The sequence below is a fragment of the Carlito syrichta genome, unplaced genomic scaffold (genome assembly GCF_000164805.1).
Source record: "Carlito syrichta isolate Samal-C Ts95f unplaced genomic scaffold, Tarsius_syrichta-2.0.1 Scaffold302727, whole genome shotgun sequence".
Classification (NCBI taxonomy): domain Eukaryota; kingdom Metazoa; phylum Chordata; class Mammalia; order Primates; family Tarsiidae; genus Carlito; species Carlito syrichta.
This window is the reverse complement of record NW_007246823.1, coordinates 285,468-302,998: the sequence shown is the minus strand read 5'-3', so window position 1 is coordinate 302,998 and position 17,531 is coordinate 285,468. Positions and strand designations below refer to the sequence as shown.

The following is a 17,531-nucleotide window of genomic DNA, read 5'->3' as shown; positions in this document are numbered from 1 at the left end:
CCTTCCAAGTAGCCGGAATTACAGGCATGCGCTCCCATGCCCGGCTGATTTTTTTTTTTTATTTATTGTAGAGATGAGGTGTCACTGCCCAGGCGGGTCTCGAACCCGCAGGCTCAGGCAATCCACTCACCTCAGCCTCCCAAAAGCGTGGGATTACAGGCTGAGTCATCGAGCCCGGCTAAAATGTATTATTTCTTACACGGTAGACCTCTTCCTGCCTCGGGACACAATTCAATGTCCAGATGATCCATAACTAATTTTTTCCAAAAACTTTCATAAATCTATATCCTCTATTCACATTCCCTGCTTAGTAAATGAAAATGAGATTGAAATTTTGTCTAATGTCTCAGCAAAATATCTATAAGTATCAGAGAATAATTTGGACAAACTGCCACCTTAAAAATCTTTTACACTCTTACCTATACACCAGATCTTAGAAAACCATAGAACCAATTAAGTTGAATTTTGAGGAGCCAAAAAAAGAGAAAACCACAGACTCAAAGTCTCATGAAATACTACTTCCCTTCTTGCATAGCAATAAGCATTTATCTTGGTCTTGTTTGAAATGAGGACTTTACCCACAAATCCTTTAAACTTTACCCACAAATCAATTCAGTGTCTCTGCTCAATTTATAATCATTTTTAAAAGCTTTCAGAAATTCTTTCTAAACTACATCTCTATTTTGTGAAAATATCACCTCCAAGGAAATAAGCAAAAATATATTTTACCTCATCTGAATCCACTAGCACTGGAAGGGCTCTGAAATAAAAGAAAAAGAAAAGTAAGAATGTTATTAAAAGGAAGTTGAATACAGGCAGATGCCATGGCCTATGAATTCTCACTCCTGGATGTCCATGGCTGAGAAGGGAGTGCGTGTGCTCACAGACAGACACAGAGAAGACTTCATAGTAGTGTTGTTCTGGTTAGCCCTAAACTGAAATTAAGCCAAATGGGTAAATTACAGTACATTCATACAATGGAATATAATACAGCAAAGCAAACAGTTTTATTCCAGACAGCCTGCCGTGGTTCCTTTCTCACATTTAGTTGGTCTCCCGCCTCTTTCTTCTTTCCTTCTCGTGGACTGCACTGTAGGAACATCCTCTGGAGTCATGCATTGCTGTGTCTTTCATGTTATAATTTTGCCACTTAGACTTTGGTTCAGGCTCTGCCCCTCAAAGCTCTAAGTTTTAAAAACTGACACAAATAATCTACACTGCAGACATCAGGACAGTGGGAACTTTGGGAAAGTGGGCTCATGATTTGGAAGGGAAATGAGGTTTTTAGGGCACTAGTAATATTCTATTTTTTTTTTTTTACCTGAGTGTTGATTACACACATGTGCTCATTTAAAAATTTTACTAAGCTATATTCTTAGTTAGGATTTGTGTACTTTTCAGAATGTATGTTATTTAAAAACATGTTCAATTATAAATTAACTGAAATATTTAAATACCCTTAACTTTGAAATGGAAATAATTGGAAGTAAGATCTGCAATTCCAGAGCCTAACAAGTTGAAAGAATATCAATGACTAAAACAAATAAATGAATAATTCCAAACACACTGACATCCAGCTTCATATTTAGTTTTCAATCCCCTGCTATTTTTTTTACTTTAAATAGTTGGACAAGTATCTGAGGGGTGATCTACTAATTGGAAAACCCACATGGCATGTGCCTTTGTGAGGACTTAAGAGGGATGAGTAAACACATTATGAAACATGGTATTTATAGAATCAAGCATCTGTTTAACTCCTGTTATAATAGAACCTTTTCTCAGGAAAGATAACATGGATGAAAAGAAAAAGATAAATGTATAAAACTATTCAGTAAGCTTAACCTAGCCTCAATGTGCAATAGAGCTTTGAGGGGCAGAGCCTGAACCAAAGTCTATGGGACAAAGTTATAACATGAAAGACACAGCAATGCATAACTCCAGAGGATGCTCCTACAGTGCAGTCCACGAAAAGGCAGAAGAAAGAGAGGCGGGAGACCAACTAGATGTGAGAAAGGAGCCACAGCAGGTTGTCTGGAATAATACTATTAAGGAAAATCCAGGGAATGAAGAATCTTAGAGGCCCAGAAGACAGTCTGTTGTGGGCTTGGAACTTAGAGCTAAACACTGGTAATAGCAACAGTGCCTGCTGAGGTTAATAACTACTTAAAACTTTTTAAGACCTATTCAGTGCATTGAAGAGGGAGGCGAGCTATGATAGTCTGACTTCAATAGCTTATGAGAGGTGTGAAAATTCATAGCGTATGCCACACAAATATCTCTTATATACGATATATACAGTTATTCACAATCTGTTTAAATTGTCCTATGACTTGCAAAATTTTTGTCCCATTTTCATAGATCTATATAAAGAATGGTTTTCTCTGTATTAATTCTAAATGCTAAACTTGCTACATAAATTATGCATTAATTTGAATAGCATTATGTTAAATTTCTTGTGTTAAAGTTTTCGGAAGTGAACAAGCAAGGGTTTCCAAGAACTTAAAACTTTGGAAATTATCTGGGATTATACAACTATACTCATTTCACATAAATGTCTCATGAGAACATCAAGTAAGACATTTTAATCATCTATATTCCAAAGGAATTTTTGTAACCAAGCAGATTTTTCTATATACAGAAAGAAGAATAGAGAATGGTAACTTTCTCATATATAAAGAGAACTACCCAGAAGCCTTACTGCTGCTACCAAGAAGTGGTGGCACAGTAGGGGACGAGTCTGCTTAAATAATTTCCTTCTAAAATACTTAGTTATGTTTCTAAATCTGGAAAATAATGGTGGCCACCTAATCTGAATCACTCCATACATCCTTACTCAAAAAACCATAAAATTACTAAGGCTTGCAAACAAAACCACAAAAGACCCATGTCTTCAGCATTACCAGAAAAACACCACAAACTTGCAATTACATATAAGGAGAGAAATAAATACCAAATTCCAACAGATTTCCTACTGTCACTGCAAGCTCATGGGGACAGAGAATGGGAAAAGAGAGGGTTGAAAGACTGCATAAACAATAGCAGAGGGGCAGGAGGATTCAGACAAAGCAGAGACAAAATCAGTCCCTGCAAAAAAGCCTAATGCTCGATGCCAAAAGACTGAGTAAAGATTGGTGACTTGGCCATTCCCAGCACCTGCAACAGGGAAGAGGCTTAACCTGAGTGGAACCAAAAATACTAGCCTTAAACAATCCTTTTTTTCATCTTGCGCATAGAAGAGGAATATTCCTTGGAGATATGACAGTGTAGTAGAAAGGGAAAGGAAGTAGAAAGGGACAACTAAAGATGCCACAGAAATAAAAGAAAAACAAGCCAACACTAACCTCTTCTTCTCCATATCCTTCTATCGCATCAGTGTCATCCATAAAAGAAACCACAACTCACACATGGTGATGGAAGAAGGCACTCAAACTAAGAATTCTCATCACAGAATGCCAGAAAATGAGAAAAACAAAATCAATTCCATATGATGGCACAGGAAAAAAAATAAAAGAAGGAAAAATGAAAACATTTTACAATAGAAAAAAGCTATAGCTATAACACAAGACTCCTTATTAAATAATAAGTTATTGACTAACTGATTGATTGAGTCAGTGTCTCATTCTGTCACCCAGACTGAAGTGCAGTGACAGTGGCATGATCACAGCTCACAGCAGTTCAAACTCCTGGGCTCAGGCAATCCTTCAACCTTGGCCTCCCAAGTAGCTGGGACTACAGGTATGTACCACCACACCCAGCTAATTTTATTTCAAAAGAAAAAAGTATAATAGTATATTATCAGTTTCATAATATATAGGCAGGTCTTAATGCACATAGGCACGAATTTCATCACATCACAGTTTAGTTAAATAACATCAGTCCCCCGCAAAACAGTTCACATTCCAGATACTCAAAAAGCACAATGAGATATCAGTCCACAGTCACTAAGAGCTAAAATTTAAAAGGTGGACAATAACAAGTGTTGGCTAAAAATAAAAGTAGAGAATATTTATATTGCTGATAGAATTGCTGACAGAATTGTAAAATAGTGTAGCTGCTTTGGAAAATAGTTTGGCACTTAATCAAAATGTTACACAGTTACCATATGATCTAGCAATTTCACTTCTAGGTACATAGCCAATAAAAATAAAAATATATGTTCACACACACACACACACACCTAGAATCATAATATTCATACTGATGAAAACTAAAGATAAAGAGAAAATCTTGAAGACAGACAAAAAACAAAAACAAACTCCACACAAAACAAAACCCATATAACAAATGGAAGAACAAAGACAAGAACTAAAGAAGACTTATTTCTGAAAATATGAAAGCCAGAAGATACTTAAGTGACAATCTTTTAATCAAGAATTCTATTACCAGGGGAAAAAAATCTTCAAAAAGGTGAAACAAAGACTTTTTCAGACAGACAAAAATCTGACAGATTCACTACCAGAATGCCTGTACTACAAGAAACATAAAGAAAACTCTTCAGGCAAAAGAAATATACCAAATAGAAATTGTCCAAATAGGAACTAGATGAGGGTAAGGAAAAGAAAGAATAATATGTGAAAATGTTATCATATTTGGCTATTCTGAGTATGTTGACTGTGTAAACAGCTATCTGGAATTCTTGTGTCACATAGAGACATAGATAAAGAGGAACCTGAATAGCTCCAAGTTCCCAGAGAGATTCCTAGGTACTTTTTCCTGTGCTCATGTTTTTCTTCCAAAACCTTCTCCACAATACACAGTACAGTGGCTACATGTGTTTAAAAAAATAAAAGTTCCTCGGAAGGCTGAGGCGGAAGGATTGCCAGAGCCCAGCAGGTCGAGGCTGCAGTGGCCGGGAGCGGCCACTGCACTCCAGTCTGGATGACAGGGTGAGATTCCAATTCAAAAAAAAAAAAAAAAAGTTCTATATATGTTTGAAGTTTTCCGTAATAAAAAGTTAAGAAAATAAAATGATCCTGATAACTGTAGATCAGAAAAAGTTACAGTGAAAAAAAAAAGAAAAAATAATAAATAAACAAGTAAAAAGAATAAAAGATCCTGTAGATCAGAAAAAGCTACAGTGAAAAAAGAAGGAGATAGCATAAGCCAAGGCTTTGTTTTCTTTGACATCCCATAAGTAGTTAATTGGTCATTCACTGGAGATGGGGCTTATAAAAACATATAGAAGCGTGAGGTTTGAAAAGCACGTGACAAAGTAACTATTCCTTTGAAACTACAGCCTAAAATTCAGACTCAAACTTTAATAGTGGATATATACTTACACATCTGTGAATGAAGAGGGAATGTTTTCTTCCACCCACTTCAAATTTTCATCCTGTGGAAATATTTATATTTAGCATTTGCTTAATATCATCTGAAAGCAGAACTTTACAAAAACATTTTTTAAGGCTTCCTCTGTTAGAAATGTTTTTTTTTTGGTTTCTTTTTTTTTTGAGTTGGAGTCTCACTCTGTCATCCAGATTGGAGTGTAGTGGCACAATCATGGCTCACCACAGCCTTAACCTCCTGCAATCCTCCCTCTTCAGCCTCCCAAGTAGCTGGGATTATAGATGTGAATCATTGCACCTGTCTTGCCTCCTAAGTTGTTCAGGTTTTTATGTAATGAGTTTGCAACTTTTCAACAGAAAAGGATCATTTGTATTTATGTTCGCCTCACTACAGGAAAAAAGAAAAGCATGTCAGCTGAGGTATCTATCTATCTATCTAATTTTTTAAACAGAAAACTTGCTTACAGTTAATTCCTGGAGAAAAAAATTAAAAGTTTACTGAATACTTCATTTTATAATGTAAAATAAATTAAAGGTTTTCTTTGTTGTCAACCTGGCTACATGCAATAGTCTGGTTCTAGTGTTAACTACATTTTGCTTATCTACAGAGAAACAAAACAACTGAGTCAGTATTAATAGGAATCACAATTTTCTGAGTGGGTCTCAGGTAGAAATAAGTCAATGAGAGATAAAGCCCCCAACTTCTGACTAAGAGCTGACTATACTTATTTTAGATTAATGAAAAAGTATTCCCTTGACATGTTTGTAAATACTGAGCTTTAAAATAAACTGAGATAAATCTATAAAATAAAAGGAAAATACTTAGTAAATTGAAAGTATAATAGATCTAACACCAGGTAATTAAAACCTTGCAATTTGTTTAAAGTTTAGTTAACATAAAACTAGTCAAAGAACACACTTTTAAAAATTGTTACATTATAAAAAATGAAAGTTAGAGAATTTACCAAATCCAATAGATAAAAATGTTTTCATTTATCATCTGTCCTTTCAGAATTTAACACATGCATACCTAAATTTTTACGTAGTATTAATCATAGGACATATAATTATAAGAAAGCAAAGCATAAAACTATATAATAGACATTTCCATTTTGCTTCACTGTCTTCATAATTATCACTTTTATGCATAAAATATTTTAAAACTCATCTGTGCCCAATATTTTACCATTTTGTTCAAGCTTCCATGGTTCACAAAAAATGCTAATTTTGGTAACCACATAAGTCCTTTTTCTAACAGATACTAAATGTTATCTAAAATGGCTTCGAAAATCACTTTAATATGCTGAGAAACTAACACAAGCTTTTACTATAACAAAGCTTCCCAATCTCTAATGTGCAGATGAATTATCTATGGAATTTTTTTAAAAAGCAGATTCAGATTCAGCAATGTCTGGGGATAGACCTGAAACCGCACATTCCTAACAAGTTCCCAGATGATGCTCAAGCTGCTGGCCTAAGCACAGCAGTTGAGAAGGGAGGATCTACAACAAAGGTACTTCAGTTATGACCTAATACTAAGACCTGGTAACACTGATTTTTACAACCAAAAAACCTTAGCAAAAACTGTTCTCCTGACAGTCAATGAATAGGTCTCTAAAGTACTGAAGACTAAGATTCTGTTAAATACACAACATACTCACAAAGTTATCAGAAGTAGCAGGTTTAACTGTTCCATTGGAAACTGATTTTGAGGCTCTTAATTTTATTCCTTCAGCTACAATGAGAAATGTTATAGAGGTTTATATAAAGTTATAAAATATGTTTTTCTTTAGAAATCAAATAACCATATTTAATAACCCAAATAAGGAAAAATACTGTTTTTTTTCTAAAGGAGAAATAATAGTGAAAACTTTGGGCAAGATGCTAACTTTACCATTTGGAAATGTAGAAAAGAGGTATGGAAAAAGTTAATAGGGTTTTGACAATTGTTTGTCAGAACAACCAGGTTTTCAAGTTTCTAGTTTGAATCCTAGTTTTATAGAAGTTTAAACAAACACACACGCATACATATTTCCTGGATTCATGGTATCATAATCAAGAATAAAACACAGCTTTACATTTTTATGCTTTTACTTCCTTGATGTATAAATTGTTTTATGCTTTTACTTCCCTGATGTATAAATTGTTGAAATGTGCTTATGGTATAAGTAAGATGGGGAGGAAAAGATTCTCTTCATGTTTGACCAAGGCTCTTCTGTATGTCTGTGGTTATGTCCTGGAACTAGACTGCCTCACTGGAATCTTGGTCAAAGCAATGAATTCTCTGTGACTCATAAAATGGGGATAATAATAGTGTCTACCTCATAATTTCTGGTGAGCATTAAACACATTAGCACATATAAAGTACCTGACACAAAATCTATGCCCAGTAAGAACTCATTTTTATTACACTAATTTGCAAATATTGCTTCTCCATAAACTAAGACAATTACAACATAAGCTGATATAACAAACCAAAATGAGTTTCCTAAATTTAAAAATGTTTCCATAGGGCATTTGAAATTCCAGCTTTTCTCTTAGGGGGCAATATACTGATTTTTAAAAAACGAAGTACAAATATATAAAATAAATATATATAAATGCTAAATGTGGAGTCTGAAGAAACTTGACAAGTACACACACTTGTGTAACTGCCATCCCAATCAAGACAGTTAACATCTCCATCATCACAAAACTTTAAGTTCCTTTCCAGTCAATCCACAACCCACGAGAAGCAACCACTGCTATGATTTAGATAATCATAAGAGCTTATTTTGCTTGTCCTAGAACTTCATTTATGGAACCATAATATATGGATTCTACATACTTTTGGATTTGGCTACTTTCATGGAGATTTACTCATGTTGCAGAGTGTTGGTTACTTTTTATTACCGAAAAGTATTTTTCATTTTGTGGATATACCACAATCTCTTTATCTTTTCATCTGTTCATGGACACATGTTATTTCCAATTTTAGACCATTAAGACACTAAGCTGCCATAAACATTAGTGTCTTTCTGTGGACGTCTGCTTTATTTCTTCTGGGTAAAAACCTTGGAGTGAAATGGCTGGATCACATGATAGGTACATATTTAGTTTTTTTAAAAGGTCAAACTGCCAGGCACGGTGGCTCATGACTGTAATCCCAGCACTTTGGGAGGCTGAGGTGGGTGGATTGCTTGAGCCCAGGAGTTTGAGACCAGCCTAGGTAACATTGCGAGCACTGATCTCCACACACACAAAAAAAATTTAAAATAACAAAAATAAATAAAATGGTCAAGCTGCTTTCTAGAGGTCTTACTTTACATTCCTTCCAGTAGTGTATGAGAGTCCCCGTTGTTTCACATCCTCTCCGACATTGTATGCTATCAGGCTTTTTAACCACTCTAGCAAATGTTTGATGGCATCTCATTAGGGTCTTAATCTGCGTCTCCCTGATCACCAATTATACTGAGCACCTTTTAATGTGTTTATTGGCCATTCCTATGCTTTCTTTGGTGAAGTATCTATACAAGCTGTTCATGTTATCTTCTATTGTGGGTTATCTTCCATTGAATTCTACTTATAATCTAGACATAAGTCCTTTGTCAGATATATGTAGTAGGAATATTTTATCCCATGCTGTGGTTAGCCTTTTCGTTATCTTAAATTTCTCTTAATGAGCATACATTTTTAATTTTGATAAAGTCTGATTTTTTTTTTTGAGTTGGAATTTTACTCTGTTGCCCAGGCTGGAGTGTAGTGGCACACTCACGGCCACCCTAGCGTCGACCCACTGGGCTCCGGTGATCCTTCCGCCTCAGCTTTCTAAGGAGCTGGAACTACAAGCACTTGCTACCACACCTGACTCATTTTTTTGATTTATTGTAGAGATGAGGTCTCGCCAAGTTGCCTGGGTTGGTCTCGAACACACAGGCTCACGCAATTCACTCACCTCAGCCTCCCAAAGTGCTAGGATTATAGGCTGAGCCACCGAGCCCGGCCAAGTCTGATTCTTTAATTTAACGGTTAATGCCTTTTGTGCCCTAAGAAATTACCTCATCCAAAGTTATGAAAATATTTTCCTGTTTCTTCTAGAAGAATTACAGTTGAAGCTTCCACATTTCGGTCTGGGATCCATTCCGAATTATCGTGAGAGGTGTGGCAGAAGTCCAAGTGATTTTTTTCCTGCACATTTAGTCAGTTGTTCCAGCACCATTTGTTGAGAAGACTGTCCTTTCCTCATGGTGTCTTTGTCGAAAATCAACTGATTACACATGTGTGAGCTTACTTCCGGACCCCAATTTACTACATTGGTATATTTCTCTACTTTTATGCCAATAATATGGTGTCTTGATTGCTGTAACTTGAAATCATTGTATCTTGGAATCAGTGTAAATCTACTAATTTTATTTTACGGAGATATCATTTACATGCCATAAAATGCACCCTCTGGAAACGTACAGTTAGCAGCTTTTAGGACATTCAGTGTTGTGCAATCATCACCACTACCTAAATTCAGGAAATGTTCATCACTCCACAAGGAAACCTTGTACCTACTGATAGCTATTCCCTAGTGTCCCCTTCCTCTAGCCTCTGACAACCACTACCTACTATCTATGTCTACGGATTTGCTTTTTCTGGGTCTTTCATATAAAGAAATCATACAGTATGTGGTCTTTTACCATTGGCTTCTTTTACTTGACCATGACAGTCTTTTAAGATTCCCATGTTGTAACTACAAGAATGTTTAGATTCCTCAAGGTCTTTTGTTTTCCCAAAATACTTTTTCTTTTTTTTTGAGAGATGGGGTCCTATTCTGTTACCCAGGCTGAAGTGCAGTGGCACAATCACAGTTCATTGGAGCCTCAAACTCCTGGGCTCAAGCGACCCTCCGACCTCCACCTCCACCTCCCAAGTAGCTGAGACTACAGCTGTGCACCACCATACTCAGCTTCCATAAACATTTTAGAATCAACTTAACCACTGCATTTTTTTTTAATCAGCTAGAATTATTATTAAATTCCACTGAATCTACTTATCAGTTTGGGAAATTTATGGCTTAACAATTCTGAGAGTTTCATTTCATAAACATGTTATATCTCCATATTTACTTATTCTAAAACTTCTCTCTACATTTTTTGGTCTTCATTGCAGAGGTTTTGCACATTTTTTAATTAAACTTATTCCTAAATATTTTATTTCTGAAGGTATGGTAAACAATATTTTACATTTCATTTTTCAATTGTTTTCAGGTAATATGTAGAAAAACAACTAATTTTGTATATTGGACCTATATCCTATGACCTTGTTATAGTCACTTATTAGTTCTGCTTCATTTTTTCTTTTTTATAGTCTCCTTAGGATTTCCTATATATAACCCTGTTGTCTGCAAATAAAAAGTTTTACTTCTTTCTTCCACACTAAGCCTTTTACATTCCTTAAAGTTTTGTTTGTTCTTCCTCTGCACCGGCTAGGACCTCCCATATAATGCTGAACCAAAGTGGTGAGTAGATCCTCTTGCACTTTGTCCCTAATCTTGGGAAGAATGCATTCATTATTAATGACTTCACAATTAAGTAGGATTTTAGCTGTAGAGTTTTTTCATACCACTCTAGAATTAGTTGCAGGGTTTTGTTTGTTTTGTTTGGGGTTTTTTCTTTTCTTTTCTGCATATGCTGAGATACTTATACCATTTTTCTTCCTATTCTTTTAATATGATGAATTACTGAGTGATTTTCAAAATGTTAAATTAGACTTGCAACACTGAGATAAAGTCCACTTGACCATGAGTCTTTCTATATTTTGTTATATTTACTTACTAATATTTTTAAAGAATTTTTATTCATTCATTAATGATATTGATCTGTAACTTATTCCTATTATGTCTTTGTTAGATTTTGGTATCTAAATTGCGTTGGCCTCATAAAATAAGCTGGTAAGTATTTTACCTCCTCTACATTCTAAAGATTTTGTGTAAGATTGGGATATTTCTTCCTTAAATATTTAAAAGAATTCACTAGTGAAGCCATTTGAGGTATGGAAGATTTTAAATTATAAACCCAATTTTTTAGTAGATACAGAGTTATTCAGACTTAGTGGCAAAGGGGGTTAGAATTAAGATTAAGGTTGTTTTGTTATATGTATTTTCCAAAGAATTTGTACACTTGATCCAAATTGCCCAATTTACAACATTAAAGTTTTTCATAATATCCCCTTACATCCTCTCTCTTTTGACTAATATTAGAAATGTGCCTTACTGTATTACAGCTGACCCCTGAATTACAGGTTTGAACTATTGGGGTCCACTTATATGTGGATTTTTTTCAAAAAGTTACACCAGTGTACCTGCCTCTCCTTCCTACCTTTCCACCTCCTCCACCTCCTCCCCCTCTGTCAGCCTCAGACAGTAAGACCAACCTCTCCTCTTCCTCAGCCTATTCAACATGCAAATGACAAGGATGAAGACCTTATGATGATCCATTTCCACTTAATGAATAGTAAATATATTTTGTCCTCCTTAGGATATTCTTGATAATATCTCTTTTTCTAACTTACTTTATTGTAAAAATACAGTATATAATACATATAACATACAAAATTCATGTTAACCAACTGTTAATGTTATCAGTAAAGCTTCTGGCAACACTAGGATATTAGCAGTTACATTTTTGGGAAGTCAAAAGCTAAGCCGGGCTCGGTGGCTCAGCCTCTAATCCCGCACCTTTGGGAGGCTGAGGTGAGTGGATTGCCTGAGCCCGCGGGCTTGAGACCTGCCTGGGCAGCAAGACCTCATCTCTACAATAAATCAAAAAATCAGCCAGGCGTGGTAGTGCATGCCTGTAATTCCGGCTACTTGGAAGACTGAGGCGGAAGGATCACCAGAGCCCAGCAGGTTGAGGCTGCGGTGGCCGTGAGCGGCCACTGCACTCCAGTCTGGGCAACAGAGTGAGACTCCAACTCAAAAAAAAAAAAAAAAAAAAGCTAAATAGATTTTCAGCTACTTGGGAGGTTGGTGTCCCTAACCCTGTATTGTTCAAGGATCATCTGTAGTTTGTCTTTACTTCTTGATTAGACTAATGAGAGGCTAATTCACTTTCACTCATCTTTTCAAAGTAATTACTTTAGCTTTGATGATTTTCTCTGTCTTCCCTGTTTTCTATTTCATTGATGTAGGCAATTAACTCTATATTTTCCTTCTTTTTAATTACTCTGGGTTTAATTTGCTCTTCTTTTTCTAGCTCTTAAAGTGGATACACAGATCACTGATTTTACATGCTGCTACTTTTTTTTCTGGTAATAGAGGCATCTAAAGCTCTACATTTTCCTCTAAGGACTGCTTTAGCCACATATGATTTGACACATTGTACTTTTATCATTTAGTATGAAATATTTTCTAATATCTTGTGTAAATTCTTCAATCTGTGAGTTACTTAAAAACATAGGGCTGGGTGGCTCAACCTGTAATCCTGCACTTTGGGAGGCTGAGGTGAGTGGATTGCCTGAGCCCGCAGATTCGAGACCCGCCTGGGCAACTTGGCGAGACCTCATCTCTACAATAAATCAAAAAATTAGCTGGGCATGGTAGCAGGTGCCTGTAGTTCCAGTTACTCGGAAGGTTGAGGCGGAAGGATCACCGGAGCCCTAGCAGGTTGAGGCTGCGGTGGCCGGGAGCGGCCACTCCAGTCTGGGCGACAGAGTGAGACTCCAACTCAAGAAACAAAAACAAAACAAAACAAAAAACATAGTACTAATTTCCTAATTTGATTCTTTTAATAAAACATCTATTGTTATTAGTGTCTAATTTGGCGGGGGAGGCAGAGTCTCACTCTGTCGCCTAAGCTGGAGTGCAGTAGCACACTCACGGCCACCCCAGCTTCGACCTGCTGGGCTCCGGCGATCCTTCCGCCTCAGCCTTCCTAGTAACCAGAACTACGGGCACACGCTACCACGCCCAGGTAATTTTTGTGTAGAGACGAGGTCTCACCGAGTTGTCCAGGCTGGTCTCGAACCCACGGACTCAGGCAATCCACTCACCTTGGCCTCCCAAAGTGCTGGGATTAAGACATGAGCCACAGTACCTGGCCCTGTGTCACTCTTAGAGCATTTCTCATAGACATCATATAGCTGAGTTTCACTATTTAAAAAACAGTCTGACAACCTCTGCTTATTAACTTGAGTATTAGTCCACTTGACTTTAATATATTAAAACAGTTGGTTTTAAATCTACTATATCACTATTTGTCTTATATTAGTCCCTTTACCTTTATTTTCCTGTCTCCTTTTGGGTTAATAGCATATGTTTTAGCATTCCATTCTCTCTCCGCTATTCAATTTTTAGCTATATCTCTTTATAGTTTTTAAATGGATGCTCCAAAGATTCCAATATGTTTGCTTACTTATCACAGTCTACTCTGAATATAATGTAAGAACTGTAATATATTAATAGTACTGATTTCACTTACACCCTTTTCTGTCCTTTGAGCTATAGTCATATATTTTACTTCTATATAGTTTATAAACCCTAGAATATATCCTTATCATTTTTGCTATAAAAGATTGTTTTAAATAATTTTTTAAAACAGTATACCGTATTTACCCATGTATCATTTTCAGTGCTCTTCCTTTGTCATTCAGCTTCCTTTACAACTAAATTTTAAACTGATAGCGTATTTCTTTTCAGTCTAAAGAATTTCCCTTAGCATTTTTCTTAATCCAAGTCTGCTAATGACCAACCCTTGGAGCTTTCATTTACCTGAAAAGCTCTTGATTTCATCTTCATTTTGGAAAAATACTTTCACTGGATACAGAATTCCAGGTTGACAAGTTTTTATTTTCTTTTGATACTTTAAAAATGTCAATCCAACCTCATGTTCTCACTCATAAGTGGGATCTGAATATTAATCATATTAGCACAAGGGAGGGATTGGCAGTCGCTGAGCACTGCTGAGGAAGAGAGGGAGGGAGACAGGGAAGCATATAGCAACACAGCGTGCCTGGTCCTATACTAGAGGCAGTGTGGGGCCAGTTGGAAGCCCAAACTTTACCTGTATGCAGCCTTATGCAGCCTGCTTGTACCCCACATTTCTATAATAAAATAAAAAAAATTTAAATGTCATTCCATTGTCTTCAGGATGCCAATGTTTTTGAAAAATCTGCTGTCAATGGTCTCCTGAGTCTAATATATCTTCTTTCTTTGACTTTTGTAAAAAAAAATTTTGTCTTTGGTTTTTAGCAGTTGGACTATAATGTCTAAATGTATTTTTCTTTGTATTCCTCTTGCTTAGGATATACTAAGCTTCCTTGATCAAGGAAGGGTTGATGTTCTTGGTCAATTTGGAAAATTGTCCAATATTTTTGCAAATATTTTTTATTCCCCATTCCCTCTTCTGGAGCTCAATTATACATATGCTAGATTGTTTAATACCATCCCATGGTTCACTGAAGTTATATTCACTTTGTTTCCAATCTTTTGTCTCTAGTTTCCAGTTTGTAAAATTTCTTTTGTAATTGTTTCCAAATGTTCCCTGATTTTTATTCAATCAATCTTTTTACCTGCTGTTAATCCAATCAAATAATTTATTTCAGGTGAAAATTACTTTTGAGGTCCTTCTTACTGATTGTAACATCTGGGTCACCTCTAGATTTCCTTCTATTGACTGATTTTTCCGTTAACTATGAATCATAGTTTCCAGTTTCTTCCCAAGTCTAGTAATTTATCATTGTTTAATGAACACTGAGGATAGTATCACATAGATTGGATTCTCTTATCATTCTTTGAGAAGTGTTGCACTTTATTCTAGCAGGCATTTAAATTATGGTTGTATCACTTTGATCTTGTCCAGGTTTGCTTTTATTAGAAGTGGCCCTTCTGGGGTTTTGGTGGAAAGCCCAAGATGTTTACCTAAGCCCTTTTAACTTGCTGAGACTTGAACTTCAAGCTCTACAGTAGGCAGTTGCTGAAATCTCTACTCTGCTTTTTAGCCTAATGGCTACTGTTTTCTCCCCTGGCCTCTTGGAGTCTCACTTTGCACATGCCTAGCTCAGACAAAATATGAGAGTTAATAGATTTTGGAGTTTTTCTCCCTGGGGTTCTCTCCTTTCTAGATTTCTCCCCTCAATCTCCAGGCATTCTGCAGCCCCCTAAATTCTACCCTCCACCTCTTTATATCAGTAACTGTACCTGTCTCCTTGAGATCTAGTCACTGCACCATCACATCACTGACAATGTACTCAGGGCAAAAGCTCTGTAAATGTGGAACATGGAAAGAGTGTGGTTCCTTTCTTTCAACAGTCAAGTATCCACCAGTTTCTGTCTTACTTTTTGTTGGTCTCCAGTATCTTCACAGTTTTTTTTAACTTTTTAAAATTTTTTGTTTTGGGCATTAGCTATTAGCAGGTAAGTTCGGTACAACTCACCTCATCATTATTGGACCTAGGACCGTAACATGCTAAATGTTAAAATTGTTAGTTGTGAATACATCTTTCAGGTTTCCTTTCTTGATAAGAGAGTTGGAAAAACATGAAAGAATTAGTTGTAAGTGTAAGATGAGAAGTAGTAAAAAGAAGTGGAGACACTGAAAACACTGATTATATTTCAAAGTTTTGCTGATTGAGTAGACTATAACATTTTTACAGTATTTTAGACAGAGAACCAAAACAAATTGTGAAAAAAATATAACAATAAAAGAAACCACAGTGAGAGGGAGAAAAAAATAAAACAAGGATCAAATAACCTCAACATCTGAGTTTCATATTACTGTTGCCTTAACAAAAGCTTAATTCAAATATTATAATAAAATTATTAAACTTATAAAATGCCAGCCGGGCTCAGTAGTTCAGTCTGTAATCCCGAGCCTTTGGGAGGCTGAGATGAGTGGATTGCCTGAGCCCGCGGGTTCAAGACCCTCCTGGGCAATTTGGCGAGACCTCATCTCTATAATAAATCAAAAAATTAGCCAGACGTGGTAGTGCACGCCTGTAGTTCCAGCTACTTGGAAGGTTGAGGCAGAAGGATCGCCAGAGCCCAGCAAGTCGATTGCGGTGGCGGGGAGCATGCCACTGCACTCCAGTCTGGGCGACAGAGTGAGACTCCAACTCAAACAAACAAACAAACAAACAAACAATTATAAAATGCCACGTGGAAATTAATAGAAAGAATGAAAATAGCACTAAAACCATAATTAGAAATCCTTTGGACATGACCAGGAAATTTAAAGCATGCGTACTTTCAAGAACAAGAAGAGGAAACTCAAAGAAACTCAGCAATCATCATTAAGATGAACATAATCTCTGTTCTGTTCCATTGGTCTATGTGTCTATTCCTGTACCAGTACCAGGCTGTTTTGGTTACTGTAGCCTTGTAGGAAAGCTTAAAATCTGGAAGTGTGATACCTCCTACTTTGTTCCTTTTGCTGAGAATTGTTTTGGCTATTTGTCTTCTTTTTTGTTTCCATATGAATTTCTGTATTGTTGTTTCCAGGACTGAGAAAAATGATGTTGGTAATTTAATGGATATTGCATTTAATCTGTAGATTGCCTTGGATAGGATAGACATCTTGATAATACTGATTTTTTCCAATCCATGAGCATGAAATATTTTTCCATTTATATGTATCATCCTTAATTTCTTTGAGCAGCATTTTGTAGTTCTTGTAAAAATCTTTCACTTCTCTGATTAAGTGGATGCCCACGTATTTCTTTTTCTTCTTTTTTTTTTTTTGGCATGTTGTCTGTTTGTTGTTGGTATACTGAAATGCAACTGTCTTTTGTATACTGATTTTGTACCCCAAGACTTTACCAAAGTCGATTATCAGCATAAGGAAACTTGGTTTCTCAACAAAATTATCTTCAACAAACCCACCAATAACAACTACTGGGGAAAGGAGACCATATTTAGCTAATGGCTCTGTGGTTGACCACATGCAGAAGAATGAAACAGGACCCCCACCTGTTGCCATATATAAAAATGAACTCTAAATGGATCAAAGACCTACACATAAAACCTCAAGCTATAAGAATCCTAAAAGAAATAATAGGAAATCACTGGTTACTACTCCAATTCTTGATCAAATCCCCAAAAACGAATGACATAAAAGATAAGACAGACAAGTGGGACCTCATCAAACCGAAAAGCTTTGTCCAGCAAAAGACTACCAAAAGAGTAGGGAGACAGCCGGGCTCGGTGGTTCAGCCTGTAATCCCGCACCTTTGGGAGGTTGAGGTGAGTGGATTGCCTGAGCCTGCGGGTTCGAGACCCACCTGGGC

General features: G+C 36.3%; 1 protein-coding gene across 2 annotated transcripts in view; it reads right to left on the bottom strand.

The window, feature by feature from the left end:
* The window catches only part of TMEM87B (transmembrane protein 87B), a 62,235-nt gene that overhangs the window by 2,299 nt on the left and 42,405 nt on the right, over positions 1-17,531 (bottom strand). For both annotated transcript variants that reach the window (XM_008057097.2, XM_021711842.1), the window contains exons 16-18: positions 6,947-7,020; positions 5,280-5,332; positions 730-760 (exon numbers count right to left, since the gene is read on the bottom strand). In XM_008057097.2, coding sequence (XP_008055288.1) covers positions 730-760; positions 5,280-5,332; positions 6,947-7,020 — 158 coding nt within the window. The remainder of the gene's footprint in view (positions 1-729; positions 761-5,279; positions 5,333-6,946; positions 7,021-17,531) is intronic.